This window comes from Myxine glutinosa, chromosome 6 (assembly GCF_964187855.1).
Source record: "Myxine glutinosa chromosome 6, kmMyxGlut1.1, whole genome shotgun sequence".
Lineage (NCBI taxonomy): Eukaryota > Metazoa > Chordata > Myxini > Myxiniformes > Myxinidae > Myxine > Myxine glutinosa.
The window spans coordinates 13544038-13567669 of record NC_136266.1 but is presented as its reverse complement, the minus strand read 5'-3'; the positions used below and the strand labels follow the sequence as shown (position 1 = coordinate 13567669).

The following is a 23632-nucleotide window of genomic DNA, read 5'->3' as shown; positions in this document are numbered from 1 at the left end:
AATGAGACACCGTATCTGGTTTGGGTGCTTCTTAACAGTGATGGGAATGTCATATCTGGGCCTTGTCAATGCACAGGGTAAGTTTAAAATCAACCATTAAAATGATCATATTTACTATTAATCATGTTAGGGTGGGTGGGAGTCAAAGCTGTGAGGGTTGTTATAAATACATATTTTTATTTGATTCCAGGGCCACAAGAGGAATGATACAATATTTCTCTATCTTTTGCTAAAAGGACAAGTGTGTGTCCATTTGTGTGTGCGTGTTTTATCCACTGACGCATCTCGCTTGTGTTAACAGGAAATGGAAGGAACTCGACACATCTCGGTCTCATCCACAGATATTTCTCGTATTTCCTATATTTCTGTGAGTTTGATTTGCTTCCAGGAACACAACAATTTATAGTTAACCACACTAGAATTGCCACTCTTTCGTTTAAATGCTGAAAATTATGTTTAAAAGACATTTTGTCGAACAAACTTTGTCCTTACAACACCAGGTTAAAAGTTCCCCGGTGGGTGGAATTGATTGACTGAAAACGCTCACACAGCGCATGCGCCGAAGGCCTCATTATCATCCATATGTCATTTTGAAAGTCCCATATCATAAATACAGTGGTTGTGGTGGGGATGAGGGGGGATTTGAAGGGTTTCCCCTCAATCATGAAGGAGCGAATGGTCGTACACCAGAGAAACTCGGCCGACATGTCGGTCCTATTCTATAACGTTAAAAGGCTGTCACACTTTTTTTTTTAATCGCAGGTGTTTCCCGATACCTATGTAAAAAAACAAGTACAAAAAGTTTTAATTAAAACAAAAGCCGTGTCGATGTTACACAATGCCTAGATGCAGCTGTGCCTATAACGTCGATGTTATAGGCACAGGACATTCCTATTGATTCGATTACTTGATGTTATTTTTGTGCAAAGTGAAAATATATCTCGGCAATTTCCCGTGTGTGGCGACGAATTTTTAATATATCTCGGCATTTTCCCGTCTGTTATTTCAGGCGGTGTATGACTGACCATGCCGCGATTTAAAAAATATATATCTCGGCAATTTCCCGTGTGTGGCGACACGTGAACGAAGCTATGCTCCTCTCTCCACATTATTGTGACGACGTATAAATTAAATATTTCATCGTGACGATTGTCATCAAATGGACGAATTTTTAATATATCTCGGCATTTTCCCGTCTGTTATTTCGGGCGGTGTATGACTGACCATGCTGCGATTTAAACAAAATATATATATCTCGGCATTTTCCCGTCTCTTATTTCGGGCGGTGTATGACTGACCATGCCGCGATAAAAAAAAAAAATCTCAATGGACTTGAAGTTACAGGCCTTTGAGAATTCATTTCGTTCTATAAAGGGCAACTTTCATCGGATTTTCTTCCCGTTTTTTTTCAACCGAGTCTAAAACTATGTTAGCGACTGTGAAAAATGAAATGATATATCGAATTTGATTTGAAATAAAACTGTGTGAGAGAGGAAGACACCACGGGCCTACAAAACAGGCCTCAAAGCTATGCGAGTTAATAAAATGGTGGATATTTGTTTATATGAAGGCTCTCCCAGAATGGGTGGAGCTATGGTTCCCAGAATGGGTGGAGCTTTGAGGTTTTGTCTTCTCTGCAAGAACAAGAAGAACAACAACAACAACAGCAGAGGGCACTCTATGAGCAGCGTCTGAGACGCGGCTAAAAATTGTGGTTTTTGGTTCTGAAACATTGAAGGGGGGAAACCCCTTTGACAAGTCCTCATATAAACAGGAATTCATTGAACAAAACTTGCAACAATTAATTAATTAATCTACCATTCCTTTGGTTTAAATTTTCTACAGACATTAATATCCGTACTAAGCACATTCAATCCGCTGATGGTTGTTGTCTAATTCGCTGAACAGTCTTGCCCCATTAAGCCAATGGAGTTTGCGGAACAGTTTGGTGTTCCTCACTTATTTTATCGATTCATAGTGAAGCAGGTCATCAAACAGATACTTCCAAAAGCTGGCTCTTTTTCCTGCATGCGGGTAGGGTCCCATTCCGCTGGGTCGCCTGGTGAAAGCGCACGACCACCTCTTCACCTCCAAATTGCACAGGAAACCTAAGAAGGACAGAGCACAGACATTTATCTTGGTGAGGACATACACAAGACATGTTGAGATAAACAATTACCATGGATGAAACATTACCCATTGCGCAGCAATTACAGAGTCCATTTCATTCGATACATTTACCTTACATAAGGGAGACATTATACTTTTTCTCAAAACAAGAGTAGAATAAAAGGTTTCCAGGCTGCTCACTCTCGAGTCATCGCAATGGAATACTCCCCAAATCACACACCGCAATTACCGTCATTGCATACCCTTACTCCACAAATTACACACACCTTCTCTTGTGATCACAAGCCTCAAGTCCACTAATCATACACCCCCACTTTCCAGACCACGCACCCATAATCCCCCCAATCACACATCTCTACTCCACCAATCACACCCCTTAACTCCTCTGATCACACACCTTAACTCCCCTGATCACACCCCTTAACTCCCCTGATCACACACCTTAACTCCCCTGATCACACACCTTAACTCCTCTGAACACACCCCTTAACTCCCCTGATCACACAACTCCACTCCTCCCTCTCCCTGACCACACCTCCAGGCGAATACCAAAACGGTTGTGGGTATTTTAGTGAACGTGGGTATTTTTAGTCCTGGAAATCACCTGTCTTCTTGGTAGATGGTTACCTGCTAAAGTAACCACCTGCGAAGAAGGCATCCCTGCCGAGGCAATGATACAGATGGGAAACTGCGTCGACTCTTACATGGAAGACGCGAGTAAACAGTGAGACCGCAGGCTTATTCCAGGCATAGAAGCACTAAGTACATCCTCACCGAGATCGATTCAAGTGATTGACTCAACTGAAACCGCTCTAAATGGCACGTGATAAGGCTAGATAGCTCACACCAGGCCATCTCTAACCGCTCTAAATGGCACGTGATAAGGCTAGATAGCTCACACCAGGCCATCTCTAACCGCTCTAAATGGCACGTGATAAGGCTAGATAGCTCACACCAGGCCATCTCTAACCGCTCTAAATGGCATGTGATAAGGCTAGATAGCTCACACCAGGCCATCTCCAACCGCTCTAAATGGCACGTGATAAGACTAGATGGCTCACACCAGGCCATCTCTAACCGCTCTAAATGGCACGTGATAAGACGAGATAGCTCACACCAGGCCATCTCCAACCCTAAATGGCACGTGATAAGACTAGATAGCTCACACCAGGCCATCTCTAACCGCTCTAAATGGCACGTGATAAGACTAGATAGCTCACACCAGGCCATCTCTAACCCTAAATGGCACGTGATAAGACTAGATAGCTCACACCAGGCCATCTCTAACCCTAAATGTCACGTGATAAGACTAGATAGCTCACACCAGGCCATCTCTAACCCTAAATGGCACGTGATAAGACTAGATAGCTCACACCAGGCCATCTCTAACCGCTCTAAATGGCACGTGAAAAGACTCGATGGCTCACAACCAAGCCATCTATAACCGCGATGAATGATCGTTTCAAGGCCATTTTTCCCCGCTAGAGCAGGGGTTAGCCTTGCGGGCCCCATGACAATCATGGTTCCCTTTCTGAGGCAATGTTTTATGGCCGGATGCCCTTCCTGATGCCAACCCTTAGTCGCCTCTTACGATGCGCAGGGATATGGTGTACCTATTCTAAATCGGGGTACACACCAGGATATCTCTAACCGCTATAAATTAAATATTTGAATGTCAAATCGGTGCACCTCTCGATACAGGTGTTACCCTTACTCGTTGGCAAGCTGAAGAGGTGGAGGTTGATCACCGCTGGCTTGTATTGCTCGGTGCATCTTTGTCACAAGTTCGATGACGTGGTTGCAGTTGATGAGGAAGTCTCCTTTCCAACCAGCAGCAATGTTCTGTTGTGAACATTATCCACACGAAGACGTTATGCACATACAACCAAAGGAATACATTTATTGATCATCAAGTGCAGTCCGAACCAATAATCTTGCAATGACCCACTTTTCTTGCGGTCTAAAAGAGAATGAACAAAGATGACCCCATCATGCGGGTGCACCATTGTGACGTCACAGTGCACACTCTTGAGATCACTTATTTATGATGTTCTGCACACTCCGACCCCTTTCATTGAACGTAATGGACGTTTCCTTGTTTTGATATTGTAACATAATAAACAATCACAAAGGGGAATGCACAATCACTCCAAACGAAATCTTTTTGCCCAAGAATAAAGTATGTGATGTAGTAACCCGAGTATTATCTGCTTTAAAGTCATAAACTTTATTTTTGGATTGGGGTCGGGGTGGAATCTTCGGAAATAGTAAAATAGCTGCGAACTGAATCGGAATTTACAAAATCAACATTCAATAAAAGGTTTCCCCTTATAAGCATTTCATGCAAATTGGCCATCTTTTACAGCAGTGCACAGGTCAGGTGTTTCCTTTTGCTTTACAAATCTTCTTCTTCTTCTTTATGCAGCACAAGGCTGCAGAGTAGCATAATTGGCTGAGGGTGTGGCTGTGCTGTTGATGCAGTGCCCCCTATAGGTTAGGGCAGGAATTTGTCATTTGTTAATGGTGCTGGTGATAGCTCCCCTACTCTTCTCTAAGGACACCATGGAATCTTTAACATCGACCGACTAACGAGTACAGACAGGACCTCTGTTTAACGTACATCCAAGAGACGGCACACACAATGATGAATCATCCTGCTCGTGAACAACCGGGAGACGGTTTTATAACTGGGATCAGTACCGAAAAGACCTGGGTTCCAACATTAACATGCTTCCTACCTCTTTGATGTGCACGCCAATTAGCCCATCACTCAGTGGGCTCAGAGAAAGTCCTCCCACATCGCTCAAGCTCAGCTGTGTTTTCACCTGACCGGACTTGCTGTCAGCCAAGATCAACTGCTTTGCCGTCAGCACCGCCACGCGGGTAGATCTCTGATGGGGTTAACATAAGAAAGAAGAAGAAAGAAGAACCCTCTTTAGAGGCCATTTCCCCCCCGCAGAGCAGGGGTTGCCCTTTTTCGGGCACCTTGGTCCCCTGATCACCTGAGCACCTTGGTCCCCTGCAGTCCAGCTTGGTCTCCCATTCCTACTGAATGGGGTTAACATAAGGATGTGAAATAAAAGGTCATCAAATTAATCAATTACCATTTTGGGGATTCTCTCTTTTCTCCCCTCTCTCCCTTCCCTGCTCCTGTATGTGTGTTTTTCCCCTGTGTGTGTGTGTGTGTGTGTGTTTTCCCCTGTATGTTTTTTTCCTCTCTCCCCTGTATGTGTGTTTTTAGTGTATGTATGTATGTATGTCCTCTCTCACCTCACTTTTCCCTGAACATCGATTGATATAGAAATATCGAAAAATCAATATACAGACTTGGCATTTAACATGGAATCCTTTTTTTTTCTTGACTTGGGTTTACTTTCTGAACTCAGTATATCAATCTGGTGAGTTTGTTTTACCCTTCAGTGATGTCTTTGTTGAAAGAACTATGTCACTGATTGTCTTTCGCAGCAAGAAGTCAATAACAGGATTATATCACAGGTGGCATGACAAAATGTAAGGACAGGTACATTTGACGATTGGCTTCACAATCGGGTATATTAGGGTTGTTGCGTTCTGTATTAGTGGAAAACAACTGCTGCACGTCTACAAAAGTTATTGCCGCTTCCTCTGGAGATGGTCCGTCAACTTGACAATGCTGTTTGTCATGGAGTGGTGGCTTTACGAAATTCTGGCATGAAACAGCGTGCTATTGCTCGGCAGTATGGCATCACTCAAGGTCAGGTGTCAAAGATCCTGAAACGAAATGTTCAGAGGGGTGTCCCTACTCCAATACCGAGGCCAGGACGTCCACGCAGAACAACAAGGAGAGATGATCGCCAGCTGCACCGGTTAGTCTGCAATGACCATACCAAGTCAGCTAATCGGCTTAGGGCTGAGTGGCAGCAACTGACAAATGTGCCTGTATCCAGAAGGCTAGTCAACCAATGACTGGTTCAAGCAGGCTATCGTGCCAGGCATCCCCTGAGAAAGCCACGCCTGACCAGACAACACCGCCAGCGCCGATTGCAGTGGGCCAGAGAGCACCGTCAATGGCAGCCAGGACACTGGAATCACGTGACCTTCAGTGACGAGTCTAGATTTCTGGTCTATCGTCAAGATGGCCGCATCCGAGTGCGCAGACAAGTGCATAAAGCCCACAACGAAGATTGTATAGTGCCAAGAGTCCAAGCTGGAGGTGGTAGGGTGACCGTTTAGGCTGCTTTTCATGCAGGGGGAAAAACTGACCTGGTTGTTCTGAATGGAAACCTGAACCAGTTCAAGTACAGGGTCATTCTGGAAGAAACATTGCTTCCATTTGCTCATGCAGCCTTTCGAGGAAACTTTCTCTTCCAAGATGACAATGCACGGCCTCATCGTGCTCGCATGATCCAACACTTTCTTGCTGACCGTGGTGTAGAGCATATCGAGTGGCCTGCCATGTCCCCGGATATGAATCCGATAGAGAGCTTGTGGGCAGAATTAACGCGTCAAATCGACAACTTGGTCCAGCAGCCTGCCTCTGTGCGTGAATTGCAGCAGGCTATTGTAACTGCATGGCAAGCGATTCCTGTCCAAACCTTGGCAAATCTCGTGAACAGCATGCCTCGACGTGTACGTGCTCTCCTGAATGCTCGTGGGGGTTACACGAAGTACTGAACTGTAATTTTACTGTCCGTAATCCCAGTTGTAATTTAACTTTTGTTTTTGTTGAAAAAAAATTGGCTAATGTGCAAAATAAAGAGATACTTCTGGAAAACGTACAGAAGTTTAACACAGTACTGTTCGTGAATTGAGTTCGATATCAGTTTACATCACTTTCAAGGATCAATTTATTTGCTTTGAAATGTCAAATGTGGTTTTTGTTTCTTTTGAAGGTCACATTAACAAAATCTAGAATAATTTCAACATAATTCTAATGAACTTTTGGTTCTAAGTCATCTTGAAAAGTGAGTTCACCCCCACAAAAAAAATATTCCATATTAAATGCCAAGTCTGTAGAAACACTATGTTGATATAGAAAAACAAATAAATTAAATACCTTTCCATTTGCCCGGTTGATCTTGTATACAACATCTGAGAAGAGACGAGGCTCCTGGAGCAAGTCAAATAGTTTGGAGAGCTTTGGGTTGTTGTTAATGTCCACGTAATCTCCCTGGAATGGTTGGGAAACTCTGCATGTGAGGGTAGATGCAAGAAAGCAGGAAAATGTCATGTAAATGGCACACTTTGTTTCGTACAAATTGTGGGAATGGCTTTGATCTTCCAGGGACAAACAAAAATTAAAATTATCTGATCAGATCGCAGCACACTTGCCATTTGGGTTCTTTGAGGGCCATGAAAATGGTGCCAAAACTGTCTGGGTTTTTGTTACCTCCACCACCAAAGGTGGATGGAGTTATGTTTTCACCACGTCTGTCTGTTTGTTTGTGTCTGTCTGTTTGTGAACAAGATATCTAAAAAGTTGTGGATGGATTCGGGACAAAATATGGCAGAGAGGTACTGTATATGACAAGGACGAAATGATTAGATTTTGGTGAAGATCCGGATTTGGATCCGGCTATAGTCAGGTTCACTATGTTAACAAATATAATTTCGTTCAAAAATTTTGGAGATTAGCAAAACTATACATTTTTGGAATAGTCAGAGCATGAGGAATCCAAAAATTAATGTTGGCATTTGCGTAGACACCTTTGCGAAAATGACCCTCAGGACAGTGATGAAGATAGTCAGGTTCACTATGTTAACAAATATAATTTCGTTCAAAATTTTGGGATTAGCAAACCTGTACATTTTTGGAATCATCAGAGCATGGAGAATCCGAAAATCAATGTTGGCATTTGCACAGACACCTGCATGGCCGCCATTTTGGAATTTCAAAATAGCCGCCATAAAATACATATTTTGCGCGATCTCGGCTTCGAGTCAACCTAGAAACTTAATTAAATATGCTAATCCTATGTTTTCTGGGTCAAGGAATCTAATAAAGGCCTCAAAATAGTGCTCAGGATTATAGAAAAGGAACAAACAAAGGTAATTGAAAACCATTGTCTTTATATTTGAGATATAACTGTATTACATAATACATGATATTGCAAGTCCTTTGAAGTTATAGGTATGGGTTTATAAAGCAAGAAAGCAGCCTTGTTAGTATCAGATTGAACTATAAGTCTGATACACAGGATCTACTAGGTCTATACCGTTCAGGAATATGCTTTTACAGATCTTCATCACTGCCCTGAGTGTCATTTTCGCAAAGGTGTCTACGCAAATGCCAACATTAATTTTTGGATTCCTCATGCTCTGAATATTACAAAAATGTATAGTTTTGCTAATCTCCAAAAAATTTACATAGCAGGACATCTCAAAAAGTCAAACGGATTTGGACGAAACTTGGTGGACCGGTTGGGTGTCTGACAAGGAAGAATCGATTAGATTTTGGTGAAGATCTGAATATGGATTTGGACACGAAAATTATTTAATTTTTGAAATGATTCTTCACATTGAGAGATAGGACAAAAAGCCACACATAACATGATATTTAAAAACGTTATGGACGAATTATGACAACTAGGTGAATGAGTTGGTTAGGTGACAAGAACAAGTTGATTGGATTTTGGTTCAGGTCCGAATCCAGATCCGGACCATCAGTGGGATACAAATCATAAACTGTTCAGCCTGGCGGAGGTATGCTCTCTACCGAGTACCGTTCTAGCTTTTTATGTATTTATAGTAATTATGCTGACATGTGTTATCAGAATATGACACATGGGGGATAAAATGAAATCACTCTTGGTGAACTAAATGCTAACGAACATGCCAAGTCTTATATGGAGAGGACAGAAATACCAGTATAAGTATAGCAGCAGTAATGACATGTGATATCCAAAATAAAATATTTATAATAATAATAATAATAATAATAATAACTAGAACGGCACTCGGTAGAGCGCATACCTCCGCCAGACAAAACAGTCTGCGTTTTGTATCCCACTGATAGGCCGGATCTGCATCTGGACCTAAACCAAAATCAACTCTGCTTGTTCTTGTCAATTAACCAAATAATTTCCCTAATTTTATCAGAATATGCCAATAACTCTTTGAGACGTCATGCTATGTATGTTTTGGCACCATCTCTAAATGGTGAAGAATCACTTTAAAATTCGAGTATCCGGATCCAGATCTTCACCAAAATCGAATCAATTCATCCTTGTCCACACACGCAACCTGTCCACAAAAGTTTGTCCGAATGTCCATAACTTTTTGAGACATCGTGCTCACAGACAAGCAGACAGACAAACAATGAGGGGTGAAAACATAACCTCCGTCCACCTTCGGTGGTGGAAGTAATCATAATAATAATAGCAAGGAAAAAGTAAATATCTTCCAAAAATATTTTGATATAAAAAAATACTTACGTCAAAGGGTAGAGAGCTTTCTTGTTGTAGAAAAGCTCGCTAGCACAAAGTTTTTCATCGTAGATAGCTTTCCTTCCGTCATCAAAAGTCGCACGGAGGACTTTACACTGGAGCATAAGAAAGTGTCGGAATAAGAAACTGATCGACAGGATTTTCCTTTTGGAAGAGCATTCAATTTTCATGTTATTCATAGCTTAACACAATGATCTGAAATACAAACACTCTTTACGCATCGTGAATATCATTGCATGTGTGAATAGTTGTGAATGATTAATTCACAATTATTAATTTCATTATTAATTATTATTAATTTAATTATTATGTATTAATTAAATAATTTAATTTAATTTAATTAATTTATATTAATAAATTAATCAATTAATAATGTAATTAATTAATTACTTTTTTAACTATTAATTAATTTTATTTATTAAATATTATTTACTGAATTATTATTAATTATTAATTTACTTATTTAATCAATTATTAATTAATTATTATTATTAATTATTAATTTCATTATTAATGATTAATGAATAATAATTGCATGTGTGTGAATGATTAATATATGACTACACCTTTGGAGTAAAAAAAAGAAAAAGGAATACACATTACATAGTTCATGTACATTTCTGTCTATAGCGTCTATCAGGCTCAATAGTCTGGGATCTGTTACATATTTATGTGAATGTATGTGAATTACCATTCAGGTCTTTGCTTATCCGTGTGTAGTATATTAAGTTGTTGTGTAGTTGTTGTGGTTGGAGGGTCAGGAGCCCTTCTGAGGGAGTGGCCGGAAACGGAAGTGACCGGAAACGGAAGAGGAAAAAAGGACGAGTATTATTCTTCCTCGCCCCGCTCCGACAAAAGGTGGGATCGACCTTGCGCTGCGTGGAAAAGCGGCGTTCCGAAGCCTGTCTGGCGAGAGGAATTACCGGGACGTGTACCTGCCCGGTGGAGACGTCAAGTTGACGTTGGGCCGTGAATCGACCCCGCGTCTGGCATCGTTCGCGGCACCGTCCAAACAGACGCGTGCGGGTCGCACGTTGGGGCCTAACGCGCCTTGCAAGCGGCGTGGGGTTTGGCTTGCTCTACCGTATCCGCTTCGCGTGGCCACGAGGGGCTGTAGCCACGGTGCCTGGTACGATACCTGCCCGGTGGAAACACGTCCACCCGAGGTTCGTTCAACCGCCCGAGTGCGGCGACGGCGACCATCATCTTGGTCAGGAGGGGCCCAGAGACATTGTGCGGGACCGAGACCAAAAGGGTGTCGTGAGTACTCACCGGGACACACATGTATAAGATGGCCATCTTAATCATAGGGAATTGATTGTGAATTGGGAATGGGTGATGATTGTGTATTGTTGATTGCTCGGGGAAAATCTCCGTGGTTGTGTCATTGAAATTGTATGGTATCATTACCATTGGAAATATATCCTTGAACATCAGTTGTCTCCTGGGTGAAATTCATATGGATTGCGTGGCGAAAGCGCATATATAATACAGCTTGCTGGCGGAGTTCCTCTCACGGTCCGGGGGTCACCGAGACCAGGTATTCACCGAGGGTACCACGTAACAGAATTGGGGGCTCGTCCAAATTACGATTTGCGGTTTCGCAATTGGGTCTACGTCCGGGATTTAAAATTGTATAAAATAATAAAATAATAATTTTTTATTAATTAAAATTTATTAATTAATTATTAATTGGTAATTTTTTTTGAGAAATTGGAGTAAAGTCTTGGGTGAAGGTTAACGGGTGTTAACGATAGGCACCATGGCGTTTGTGGCACAGAACTTTGGGGTAACCCCGAGTGAGGCGCAGTTCCGAGCGTTGCTAAAGTCGGACCTCTTGAAATTGGCCAAACATTTTAACTTGGAGGTCCGAACTAATTTGAGGAAGGCAGAGTTGCAGGCCACGGTGATACAATCTATGGTGGGATTAGGAACATGGGACGAGTTAGCCTGGGAGTGGCTACCCGAAGAACCAGAAGACGTTGAGCTCCGGAAACTGGAGTTGCAATTACGGAGCCAGGAACGGATAAAAGAAGAAGAAAGGAAAGCAGAAAAGGAAAGAGCAGAAGAAGAAAGGAAAGCAGAAGAGAGAAGAGAAGAGAAACAAGCACAAGAAAGGAGAGTGGAACGAGAACTCCAGGAAAGGTTAGCAGAAGAAGAAAGGAAAGCAGAAAAGGAAAGAGCAGAAGAAGAAAGGAAAGCAGAAAAAGAAAGAGCAGAAGAAGAAAGGAAAGCAGAAGAGAGGAGAGAAGAGAAACAAGCAGAGGAAAGGAGAGGGGAACGAGAACTCCAGGAAAGGTTAAAAGAAGAGGAAAGGAAAGCAGAAGCGAGGAGAGAAGAGAAACAAGCAGAGGAAAGGAGAGTGGAAAGAGAACTCCAGGAAAGGTTAGAAGGGAGAAAAGCAGAGGAGAGGAGAGCTGCAAGGGACCTCGAAGCAGAGGAGAGAAAAGCGGAAAGGGAATTAAAGGAACGTGACATGGAGCTTCAGCAAGAAATCAAATTCAAGGAGCTGGAGTTAATGAGAGAACGGGGAGAGGCACCACCCTTGCTGACGGGGTCGACACCTAACCAGAAAACCTGGGATGTGGGCAGACATGTGAGGCTGGTTCCACCGTTCAGTGAAAAGGAAGTCGCGAAATTTTTCCCACACTTTGAGAAAGTGGCTCGACAATTAAACTGGCCGGAGGAGGCCTGGACCATACTCGTGCAAAGTGTGCTGGTGGGGAAAGCTCAGGAAATTTATTCGGCGCTACCAATGGACCAATGTGCAGATTATGAGGTACTGAAGAAGCACATCCTCAAGGCCTATGAGTTGGTTCCGGAAGCTTACAGGCAAAAATTCAGGAATGCCAGGAAGAGGGAGAGTGAGACCCATGTGGAGTTTGCCAGAGTGAAAGAAAACATGTTTGATCGGTGGTGTGAGTCAAAAGGAGTCGGGAAAGACTTCGAGACATTGCGGGACTTGATCCTGGTGGAGGAATTCCAGCAGTGTGTCCACGAGGACATCAAAGTGTACCTGCAGGAAAAGAAGGTACCAAAGTTGTGGGACGCAGCCACCATGGCAGATGATTATGCCTTAACCCACCGAATAGGGGTCCACGAACCTAACTCCTCGCCTAGATCTCCGCAGGGGAGGTGGGGAACAGCAGGTGCGGAGAACGACCATACATGGCGGCGGCCTCGAGATGATTATGGGGACAACTATGATACCCCACCGGTTCGAAATCAGAGGGATGCGGGCCCAAGACAAACTTATAGTTCGGGGGGCCCGAGGCAGACCCCGAGTTTTTCCTCCGGGCCTACTTGCGCGTTTTGCAAGAAACCTGGACACTTGATGTCCAGTTGTTACCTCATGAAAAGGGACAACCCAGAGCGGAGTCCGACTATTACAACTCCGAATGCGATGGCTAGCGTAAGAAATCGCCATCAAAAGGGTTACCAACCATTTATTTCAGAGGGGTTTGTGTCACTGGATGGAGCCTCGACTAACCGGAGACCGGTTAGGATATTGAGGGACACAGGGGCCCATCAATCTTTAATGCTTGAAGGCATTTTGCCATGGTCCGAGGAGACGGCAACGGGGGATAGTGTTCGTTTACAGGGGATCGGGGGCGGTGTTAGTGCTCCCCTTCAGGTCATCCAGTTGGAGTCCGATTTGGTGTCAGGACCGGTCACCGTCGGTTTACAAGCCACGCTTCCTGTAGAGGGTGTATCTGTGGTTATCGGGAATGATTTGGCCGGGGGTCAAGTTTATGGTAACCTGAGGGTTGGTAAAGAGCCCAGCAGGGAAAATAACACCACACCAGCTCGGGATGGCGACAAAAGTGCCAAGTTATTTGTAGGGGGACTGAACTTCAAAACAGAGGAAGAAGTTCTGACCTCTGTCTTCAACAGATATGGGCCGCTGGTGGAAGTGCGGTTGGTAAGAGACTGGGAAACGCAACAGTCAAGAGGGTTCGGCTTTGTCACGTTTGCCAGCACAAAAGATGCCAGAGAGGCAGAGAAGAATTGGAATGGCAAGGATTTGGAGGGTCGGACCATAACAGTAGGGAAGGCATTTCGTAGGCGTCGAGAGGTCTACAGGAGAGGACAACTGGGCGGTAGTTTTGGTAGTGGCCGAGAAGGAGACCGCTATTCATGGGACTACAGGGACCAGTGGTCCCACCCTAATTATTAGGGAAGTTCTGAGAAGTTGAAGCACTGAAGGCGGCGGAGCCGCCGAGCCAAGATTCCTACACGAATTAACCGTGAACGCCGTTCCTAAAGGCGTCCATGTAGTGAACTTTCATGCACGGACTAACCGTGAACTCCACGTTCCTCAAGGCGCCCATGTAGAGAACTTTCCTGCACGGACTAACCGTGAACTCCGCGTTCCTAAAGGCATCCATGTAGTGAATACTCGGCTTGGCCTCCCGGAAAAAGTGCTATCGAGTTGCTTAACTTTGGATCTTTGATCAACCCCTTAACCTTCATTCCCAAGAAACTGACGGTCAAAGTCAGAGGGTCATGAGATGGAGTTTGATTTGGCAGGGACAATGTCGTTGTTGGTACTTAGTCCAGAGGGAGTAATCTGGAGGGGTTGTGGTGAAATTTTGGTTGCTTTATTTTTAAGTGATAACTGTGCCCGGGGGGAACGGATAATGTGGGGGGGGTTGAGTTATCTGGTTTGTTTCTCCAAATGGGCCGGCAAAGAAAGTTTTCGCTGGGTTCAAACTTTCTTTCTTGAAGGGGGGGAGATTCTGTTACGTGGTCCCCTCGGTGAATACCTGGTCTCGGTGACCCCCGGACCGTGAGAGGAACTCCGCCAGCAAGCTGTATTATATATGCGCTTTCGCCACGCAATCCATATGAATTTCACCCAGGAGACAACTGATGTTCAAGGATATATTTCCAATGGTAATGATACCATACAATTTCAATGACACAACCACGGAGATTTTCCCCGAGCAATCAACAATACACAATCATCACCAATTCCCAATTCACAATCAATTCCCTATGATTAAGATGGCCATCTTATACATGTGTGTCCCGGTGAGTACTCACGACACCCTTTTGGTCTCGGTCCCGCACAATGTCTCTGGGCCCCTCCTGACCAAGATGATGGTCGCCGTCGCCGCACTCGGGCGGTTGAACGAACCTCGGGTGGACGTGTTTCCACCGGGCAGGTATCGTACCAGGCACCGTGGCTACAGCCCCTCGTGGCCACGCGAAGCGGATACGGTAGAGCAAGCCAAACCCCACGCCGCTTGCAAGGCGCGTTAGGCCCCAACGTGCGACCCGCACGCGTCTGTTTGGACGGTGCCGCGAACGATGCCAGACGCGGGGTCGATTCACGGCCCCACGTCAACTTGACGTCTCCACCGGGCAGGTACACGTCCCGGTAATTCCTCTCACCAGACAGGCTTCGGAACGCCGCTTTTCCACGCAGCGCAAGGTCGATCCCACCTTTTGTCGGAGCGGGGCGAGGAAGAATAATACTCGTCCTTTTTTCCTCGTGTCTTTTCCTCTTCCGTTTCCGGTCACTTCCGTTTCCGGCCACTCCCTCAGAAGGGCTCCTGACCCTCCAACCACAACAACTACACAACAACTTAATATACTACACACGGATAAGCAAAGACCTGAATGGTAATTCACATACATTCACATAAATATGTAACAGATCCGAGACCTCAAAATTTGATTTTGAAGTGACACCCCTGCTATAAAATGTTTGACCCCTAGATCATGTCTGTGGGGGTGTTAGCCACCAGAAAAGTGACTTTAGCAAGGTAGTTTGGATTGCGCGAATTCTGTAGGGACATTTTTTAACTTGGGGCGTCAACTGTAAAAAAGCAAGAAATTTAGGGGTAGGGGAAATTCAATTGACCATATATATCCCATAATACAGGGGTGAGTGCAACAAATTACCACTCATTCTTTTTGTTATAAAGTTGGCTTTTATATGAAACATGATTCAACGTGATTGGACCGTCCATGAGGTCAGCAGAGATCAAAAGGTCACGGAAAGTGGGTTAAGCTAAAAGTTTAGCTCCTTTAGTAAATAAAATCACATTTTTCCTACTTCAAGCCCAATATAGCCAAACTTTTACACCCAAAATATGTTGTTTGTACCCCTCAAATGTTTTTGGGAAAGAAATGCCCCGACTGAACTTAACTTACTGGCATGTGTGTCACTTTAGATTTGCATAACTTTTAAAAAATCACCAAAATCGGGCATTCACACTATCTATTTGCACGGTACTCTTCAACATGTTTTAAAACGACAAGTCATACCACATACTGTCTGGAAAAGTGTCATTACCTCTATTTACTCATCATCATCACCGTCATCAGTCAGAAGCCGTCCACATTTTTCTCTGTCGCCATTGCAGGCACATGCAATGATGCATGGTACTCCAGCTTTCGCACAAGGGCAATTCCTCAGGCAGTTCGGTTTCTTCTTACATTTGCAGTACTTCAACTTCACAGCAGAAGGCTTTGATGGCTTGCTCTTCATGACAGGAATTAACCTGTCACCATCCACACTCCTGCCATACTCTTCAGGTGGAAGAAGCACTGGATTGCTGAGTGACGCTTGCTTGTATAAGCTGATCTGACAAAGGCTCCTGAGAACGTGGAAGTGAAAAGCATCTTCTGTTGGAGGAAGGGAGCGCAGATCTAGTTTGCTAGATGCAAACAAGTGGGCGCGGAGCTTATCCAGGGATGAATACCCTGGCTTGCCATAGAGATCACAAAAGAAGCTTCGTGCTTCAGTTATCACCTGATCATGTGCAGAAGGTCCGGATTCATGTCGGATGAAATTGGACAACGCTGGCTGTTTGTGAACATGCTGGAGTGCGACTTTCACTGCTCTCTTCTTACCCCGTTTGAAAGGATAGCTCACCGAATCACAACCTGACAGAATGTAGGAGATGAGCATTGTGCCTGTGAGTGCCAATACGTCCTTTCCAACTGCTTTGGCCAACTCATTCACCAAGTCATGGATGGGGAGGAACAGATCATCCTTTTCCACCCATAACTCAACAACGTTTGTCAACCGAGGGAAATGATACATTGACAAGACGATGATATCTGTATCTGTAGCCTGAATGACAACTACGCTGTTGTCACAGCTAGCAATGTGAGCAAAGATTCTGGTGTCCGCCTCCTCGTGGTTAGGGCAGTACAGCTCATCAACATTGGTATGTTCCGTCTGCGTCACACGAGTTGCCTGGGCGTTGACCCCAAGGCCCAGGCAGAAGCCATCAGGCCAGGATGACTCCTGGGACCAACGTGAAGCAAGATACGACAGCAGATTGGTCTTGTTACAAGGGTTTGACAGGAATGTGTTCCAATCAGGGATTTTCATGATGTCCGCTGGAACAAACTCTGGCAAGTTGGTATTTGACTCCCGTCTCTGGCGTTCATCCCCTTTTAGACTCTTTAACCCAAAATCATATTGATCGCCCACGAAATGCACTTCAGTGCAATGTCTGGGTTTCATGTTCAAGAGTTTGTTCCTGTACCTTTCCTGAAGTTGGTCAAATGTACTCGAACCAAGTGTGTTGAACCGCTGGATGAATGCCATTGCATCGACTACATAAACTGCATCAGATGCAGAAGGAGGCAACTCTTTTAACGGTTCCCATGACTCGGCAACCTCTGCCTGTAGAGTGGATAGATAGTTGAATTTGCAACCTTTCCGCATGGAAAATCCATTCTTCTCTGGCTCAAACAACGAGGGAGGGTACTCAAGCCATTCGTAACTAAATGCCTCAGTCCGTGCCTCATCACTCAGGTCCTGTGCGAAACAAAGTGCCCTTGTCACTGCACTCTCCTCTCTGATGACTTCTTTCACAGTGTCCATCTTTTTCTTACTTTTCTTCAGATGTGTTTGTGTTTGTGTGCTTCACCTTCTCTCCCCATCTTGTTTTCCGCTCCCTCTTTTTATATATTTTGTTTGTCTGGTTGATTTGTTTGTGAAGTAAATGTTAGCTCTTTCACGAGCCTCGATTCAGTATACAAAAAAAAAAAAAAAAAAAAAAAAAAAAAGATGCGTGGCGAATGTTTCTATCTTCGGTTGGACAATCTTGTCTGCATTAGTCGTCGTGGCAGCATCCATTGCGTCCAAGCCTAGACGTTTGGCATCTACCAGGGTAGTTGCTGCAAGAATCTGACCTGTGGATATGTTCATTAGTTTATCTGTCGCAAGTGAAGGATTGAATGGGTTTTGCATCTTCTCTTCCACGGTCCGTTTGATCTGCAACACGGCTTCCATGTCGTCTTTCCTCAGCTTCTCGTGGTGGTCAGATTGCGGCGAGGCCATGTGTGCCATCTGTTTTACACTTTCAGAGACAGAGGTCATGAACGGTAGAGCCTTGATGTACTTTTCTCGTGCTGATTCAGACTGTGTTATACCCTTAAAGAGGCTTGTTTTGCCTTCCCTATTGTAGGTCTGTTCAAGGGCAAGGTCTGTCCACACACCATTAAAGTCTCCTGCAGTCTGGTGAACTGTGAATTTGCCAGCTGCAAACTCCTCGTGCACTTCTGGTGCTGTTTCTGGAAGCTTTTGCATCTCACTGAGATAGATCGGAAGGCAGGACATGTACTTACTATGGCCGGAAGCAATGGTATAGGGTAGCATATTCTGTACCTCTTGTAAGTGCTGTTGCCGCAGCCCAGCTCTCTCAGCATGGATGTAACGCCTTAGGATAAGCACCATGTCTATGTACATGCTCCAAAGATGGGCCGTCACTCCTAATCCCTTATCAAAATCTCCCCAGAGCGACTCCAGTGACTCTAGGCATTTCATGACTTCCTTCATGAGTGCAGCAAATTCGTCCTTCTCTTTCCTGTCAAAGGCATTTCTAAGACTTTCAAGCAGAGACTAAAGCAAAGAAAGTGTCTCCTCATTCTTCTCAAACAACAGCCATTTCTCAAATGCCTCCCACTTCAGCATGAACAATGCCTCACTCAACCATGAATGATAACGGACCATCTTATAATCATCTTTTCCTGCCATGACTTTATTGGCTGTACCTCGACCACAGATATCACTAGAAACCAGAATGTCCTCTATGCCACTCTCAATTATGAAAAATCCAATAGATCCCAAGAAGTTCTGGGCGATATGGAATCCTCCAAGTCGAACAATAACATCTTTGTACTTTTCCAATTCCTTCCTAAACAACCCCTTTACTATGTCATATATCGCCTGGTCACAAGTCACCACCGTCTTAGCCTGACCCATCTTAAGACTCAAGGAGACAAAGTAGTCCAATGAGGTCTGGACTACATCTGCGTTGGTTGGGTTTTGTGGAAGCAATGGTCCATAACCAATCTTTGTTTTCTCTGTATGTTGCCCAGAACTGTATTCAAAGAAGCTGCTCCATGTCAGGCTACCAGTGTCCTTGTCGTTTTCACCCGTCATCAACTGTGTTGGATACATCCTCAGTAGGAACCAAACGATGTTCTTGTCAGCTAGAAAGCAGGCTTCCCCCTTGTCATCATGAGGAAGTTCAATATCGCGTAATGACCTAGCCTGTCTTCTGTCCTTCAGTGTCAGTTTACTACTTACTGGAACGAATTTGTCTGGTTCACTGATAGTCAGTTTCCTCGTTTTCTTAAGGGGCACTGCCCCCATTACCTCCCCACTTCCTTCTCCCTCAAATGTGTACTACAACAACAACAACAACAACAACATGCATTTTAAGGCCATTTTCCCTGCTAGAGCGGGGGTTAGCCTTATTAGGTAGCATCATTGGCTGAGGCGTAGCATCATTGGCTGAGGGGTAGCATCATTGGCTGAGGGGTAGCATCATTGGCTGAGGGGTAGCATCATTGGCTGAGGGGTAGCATCATTGGCTGAGGTGTAGCATCATGTGTACTGATATGTGTACATGTGTACATGTGTACCTCAAATGTGTACTGATAAATTATATATTTGTTGTAGCATCAAAACTACCACCATCTTGTGTCTCTGAATGGAAGTTTAAGGCTGAAGATCGATGGTAATCATAAAGATCAGCAAGAGTGAAGCAAGTTGCTGAAACAAATGTAGGATAATAATCCCTAGCACCAAACAAAAGATGAAAAGCATCAACCACCACAGTAAACCATCACTATTACGATCAATATAGGCCAGAAACAGTAGAGGGATGCAAAGAACATATTGTGACATATACATATGTGAATTTGATAAAGTAGCTAAATTTTCAGCTTAACCCACTTTCCGTGACCTTTTGACCTCTGCTGACCTCATGGATGGTCCAATCACGTTGAATCATGTTTCATATAAAAGCCAAATTTATAACAAAAAGAATGAGTGGTAATTTGTTGCACTCACCCCTGTATTATGGGATATATGGTCAATTGAATTTCCCCTACCCCTAAATTTCTTGCTTTTTTACAGTTGACGCCCCAAGTTAAAAAATGTCCCTACAGAATTCGCGCAATCCAAACTACCTTGCTAAAGTCACTTTTCTGGTGGCTAACACCCCCACAGACATGATCTAGGGGTCAAACATTTTATAGCAGGGGTGTCACTTCAAAATCACTTTTTTACACATTTCCAGGCCTCGGATCCCAGACTACAAGGAGGATCTTGTACATACATCACATACAGGACAAGGACATCAGCAGACATCGTAAGTGTCCTTCTATGTATATGTGAATTACAAGGCTGATATCATTTGGATCACCATCGTAACTCCAATCATTTTTGTGGTTCAGTCTTCGGTACAAACCAACAAAAGACAGCCTCCTACCTCATCAGTTATCTTCCTGACAAACCTATTTAGAAAGCCAATCACCAGGATGACCTCATCCCTCGGGAATCATGAGGGACTTGATTAGACTGAACCTTTCTGGTGATTCAAAAATAATTCTGTGATTTCTTTCCAACCATAGGAAGAAGAAGAAGACCACTCTTTTTGCATCTCCAGATGCAAAGGGCCGATGAAGCAGTTTCCTTGGTTATTGGGCACAATCCTGGATGCGTTGCCGCTCCAACACAGGATGCTCGGAATGGCTCATTCATCCCAGTAAGCTGGTACTCATTTTGCCAACCTCGGAAGGATGATCAGGCTGAGTCAATCCACCTGGTGTTAATTCAAGGGCGTGAACAGGGGCTTGAACTCAGGACCCAGAGACCTCAAGCCTGCCACTTTAACCGTTAATCCAACACCAGGCTTTCCAACCATAGGAGGCAGCCATTTATTACGTATAAAAACATGGTGGAATGTATGACCTCCTCGTCTCCCCCCTCCAGTCTCGACTCGAGTAGGCCATTGTGTGCTGGTACCCTGCTAAATTCCCTGCTGACAGATTGGATGGAATGTATATTAATTTTAAGAATGCCTCTGGCACGAAAAGGTTTTTGATCAACAAAATGGTAAATCTCCTTGCAATATATATCTTTCAAAATATTTTCAAGTGTTCGTTTGTTCATTTGTGTGTTCGTTTGTGTGTCCTTTGTGTGTTTGGTGTGTGTTCATTTGTGTGTTCGATTATGTGTTGGGTGTGTGTTCATTCGTGTGTTCGATTGTGTGTTTGTGTGTTTGTTTGTGTGTTCCGTTGTGTGTTCGTTTGTGTGTTCCGTTGTGTGTTCATTTGTTTGTTCGATTGTGTGTTCAGTTGTGTGTTTGTTTGTTTGTGTGTTCGTTTCTGTGTTTGTTTGTGTGTTCCGTTGTGTGTTCATTTGTTTGTTCGATTGTGTGTTCAGTTCTGTGTTTGTTTGTTTGTGTGTTCGTTTGTGTGTCCTTTGTGTGTTCCGTTGTGTGTTAATTTGTGTGTTGCTGTGTTCGTTTGTGTGTTCATTATGTGTTCGTTTGTATGTTCGCTACGTGTTAGTTTGATGTGTTCGTTTGTTGTTTGATGTGTTCGTTTGTATTAGTTTGTGTGTCCATTTGTGTGTCCGTTTGATGTGTTCATGTGTGTTAATTTGTGTGTTTGTGTACTCGTTTGCGCATTTGTTACTTTTTTGTGGCTGAAACGTAGCACATAGAGGCCCCAAATGTTGGATGTAGGTATTTCAGAATCTGAGCAAGGTTTAAAGATAACACACGTCCGCCTTGGCATCCGTATTTAGGCCATCAAAGGCCACTATAAAATGTATAGTAGGATGTGGGGTCAGATAGGTCAGCCAGAGGCCTGTAGGCCTTTTGGAAACCACCATGAGGCCAATAACTCCATAGCTTTTTGATGTCCATCACGTCCAGAAACCACCACCGGAAAAAGCTCACCCAGCCGGACAGATTGCATAATTCGTCATTCCATGATGGGAGTAATTAGAAATGATTGATACTATAAGCAGTGGTGTCCTTCAAACCAAACCACTCTCCAAACGGACTCGCTAGGCCTGCTTGCTTCACCGCCTTGTTTGTAGAGTGTGACCCTGCTGATGTGACGCCTCAGGCTTGCGTCTGTATGTTTGAATTTTTTCATTACAAGGCTGTGATGTCCTAGTTAATAAACAAACAAGACTGACCAGTTGACATCATGGCAAACACAAAATCATCACCAAATTACATTGAGGTAAAAGGTAATACAGACCCTCCAGAGATGGTGCAGGTTCTTTAGCTGCAGGTGTGCCTCTTCCAGGAACAGGTAAGGGTAGGCTGACCACTTGCGCTCAATAGGCGAGGATGAAGGTAGGTTGTCTCGCAGACGCAGAAGGTATCGCCGTGTCTGCCAGGTTCAGGAGAAGGACATGGACATGGATACATGCTCGTGAACACCCTGTAGCTTCCATGTAGTTCCTTGAGGTCATGATTGGTGGCCATTGAAGACCTTCAGATGTAAACATGGTATGCTGAACGGACTTGAAAAAATAAATTACATCTTACAATGCTGATGATGACAAAGTCGTAGATTGTCTTTCCAGCATTTGCTCGGAAATATTTGCGATATTCTTGTCGAACCTGCAGACAGGGGAAACACGACTTGATTACCATCATGGAGGAGACCTCCACAAGGTATTACCATAAAGTCCCATCCTGAAGGTGCAGTGTGCAATGGTCACACTGGTCCTGAAAATAACTATGTTGTCTTCATGAGCAGAGAAAAATAAATGGTTTATGCGAATCCTGTGCATGGACAGGGGAGGGATAGGGAATGGTGGAAGGAGGGGAAGGGGCAGGAGCGGGGGAAAGCCCTTACTTAAAGTTGAAGGATGTGATGAAGACTCAAGAATGATAAAAGCAATCCTAAAAGTCGAAGCAGAAATAGAAAGAAAATGCAGAAAAGAAACAACAGGATGTAAAGATAAAGTGTTCTACAGCTCGTGCATATCATTAGTTAAAGAACATATATTAGCCACTAACAAGGAAGGCTTAATTCAGATGGGAGTAAAAACTCAACCATCAGAGCATGGTATGGATGTAGTGCGATTAGGTAGGTAGTGTCTGGGTTTGATTCGCGACTCGTCTATGAAATATCAGATTGGTTTTCCGCGGGTGGGCATGCTGTCCATTAAAGACCCCACAATTGATGAAGAGTGGGTGAGTTATCACCGGCGTCCTGAACAAGGTACAAATTCTTGCCCGGACTAACACTCCAAAGGTAAAAGCAAACCACTCAGGGTAGGCCTTGTCATTGTGTCTGCTTTGGTAGCACTGAACGTGTCTCGGCAGATTACCACATAGAGATAAATCTTCAACAACGAGTAACCACCAAACCACGGGGATGGGGAAGTTCCGATGGCTTGAAGTGTGGCGACAGCAGGGACTCTGTAAAGTCTGATTCTTAATCAGAAGAAGATTTGATTCCTTGGTGCTTTGCAAGTAAGGAAATGTATAGTGGAGGGGATGTTAAACCTCCTGAACTTCCTGACTGCACTAGATTAATTAATGTCCAAGGTATGGCTCAATCTAGTGTGGATATACAGGTTGGTTGTGCCTCCCATTCCAAAGGCTGGAGGTGAAGGGGATGAAATATGTATGCTTGGTTCGAGTGTCGTTTGGGATCGGTGTGCGCACAATATTTGGGGGACAGAGCACAGACAGAGCTGGGGGAGTTAGGCCGGAGAGGAGTCGGTAGAAGACAGAAAGACCACCAACCTGCCTGGGGTGAGTGAGTGAAACGCCCTCGGAGTTAGC

At 44.1% G+C, this 23632-nt stretch overlaps 1 protein-coding gene across 1 annotated transcript in view; it reads right to left on the bottom strand.

The window, feature by feature from the left end:
- Positions 1–1045: 1045 nt before the first annotated feature.
- LOC137429599 (unconventional myosin-Ib) overlaps positions 1046–23632 on the bottom strand; it is a gene marked incomplete at its 5' end in the record, with an annotated part of 204686 nt that continues 182099 nt past the window's right edge. Inside the window, 7 exon segments of the mRNA XM_068119635.2 lie at positions 1046–2108; positions 3845–3972; positions 4869–5021; positions 7166–7298; positions 9543–9649; positions 22089–22223; positions 22382–22456. Of these exon segments, the coding sequence (XP_067975736.2) occupies positions 1991–2108; positions 3845–3972; positions 4869–5021; positions 7166–7298; positions 9543–9649; positions 22089–22223; positions 22382–22456 (849 nt within the window). The 3' untranslated portion in view covers positions 1046–1990.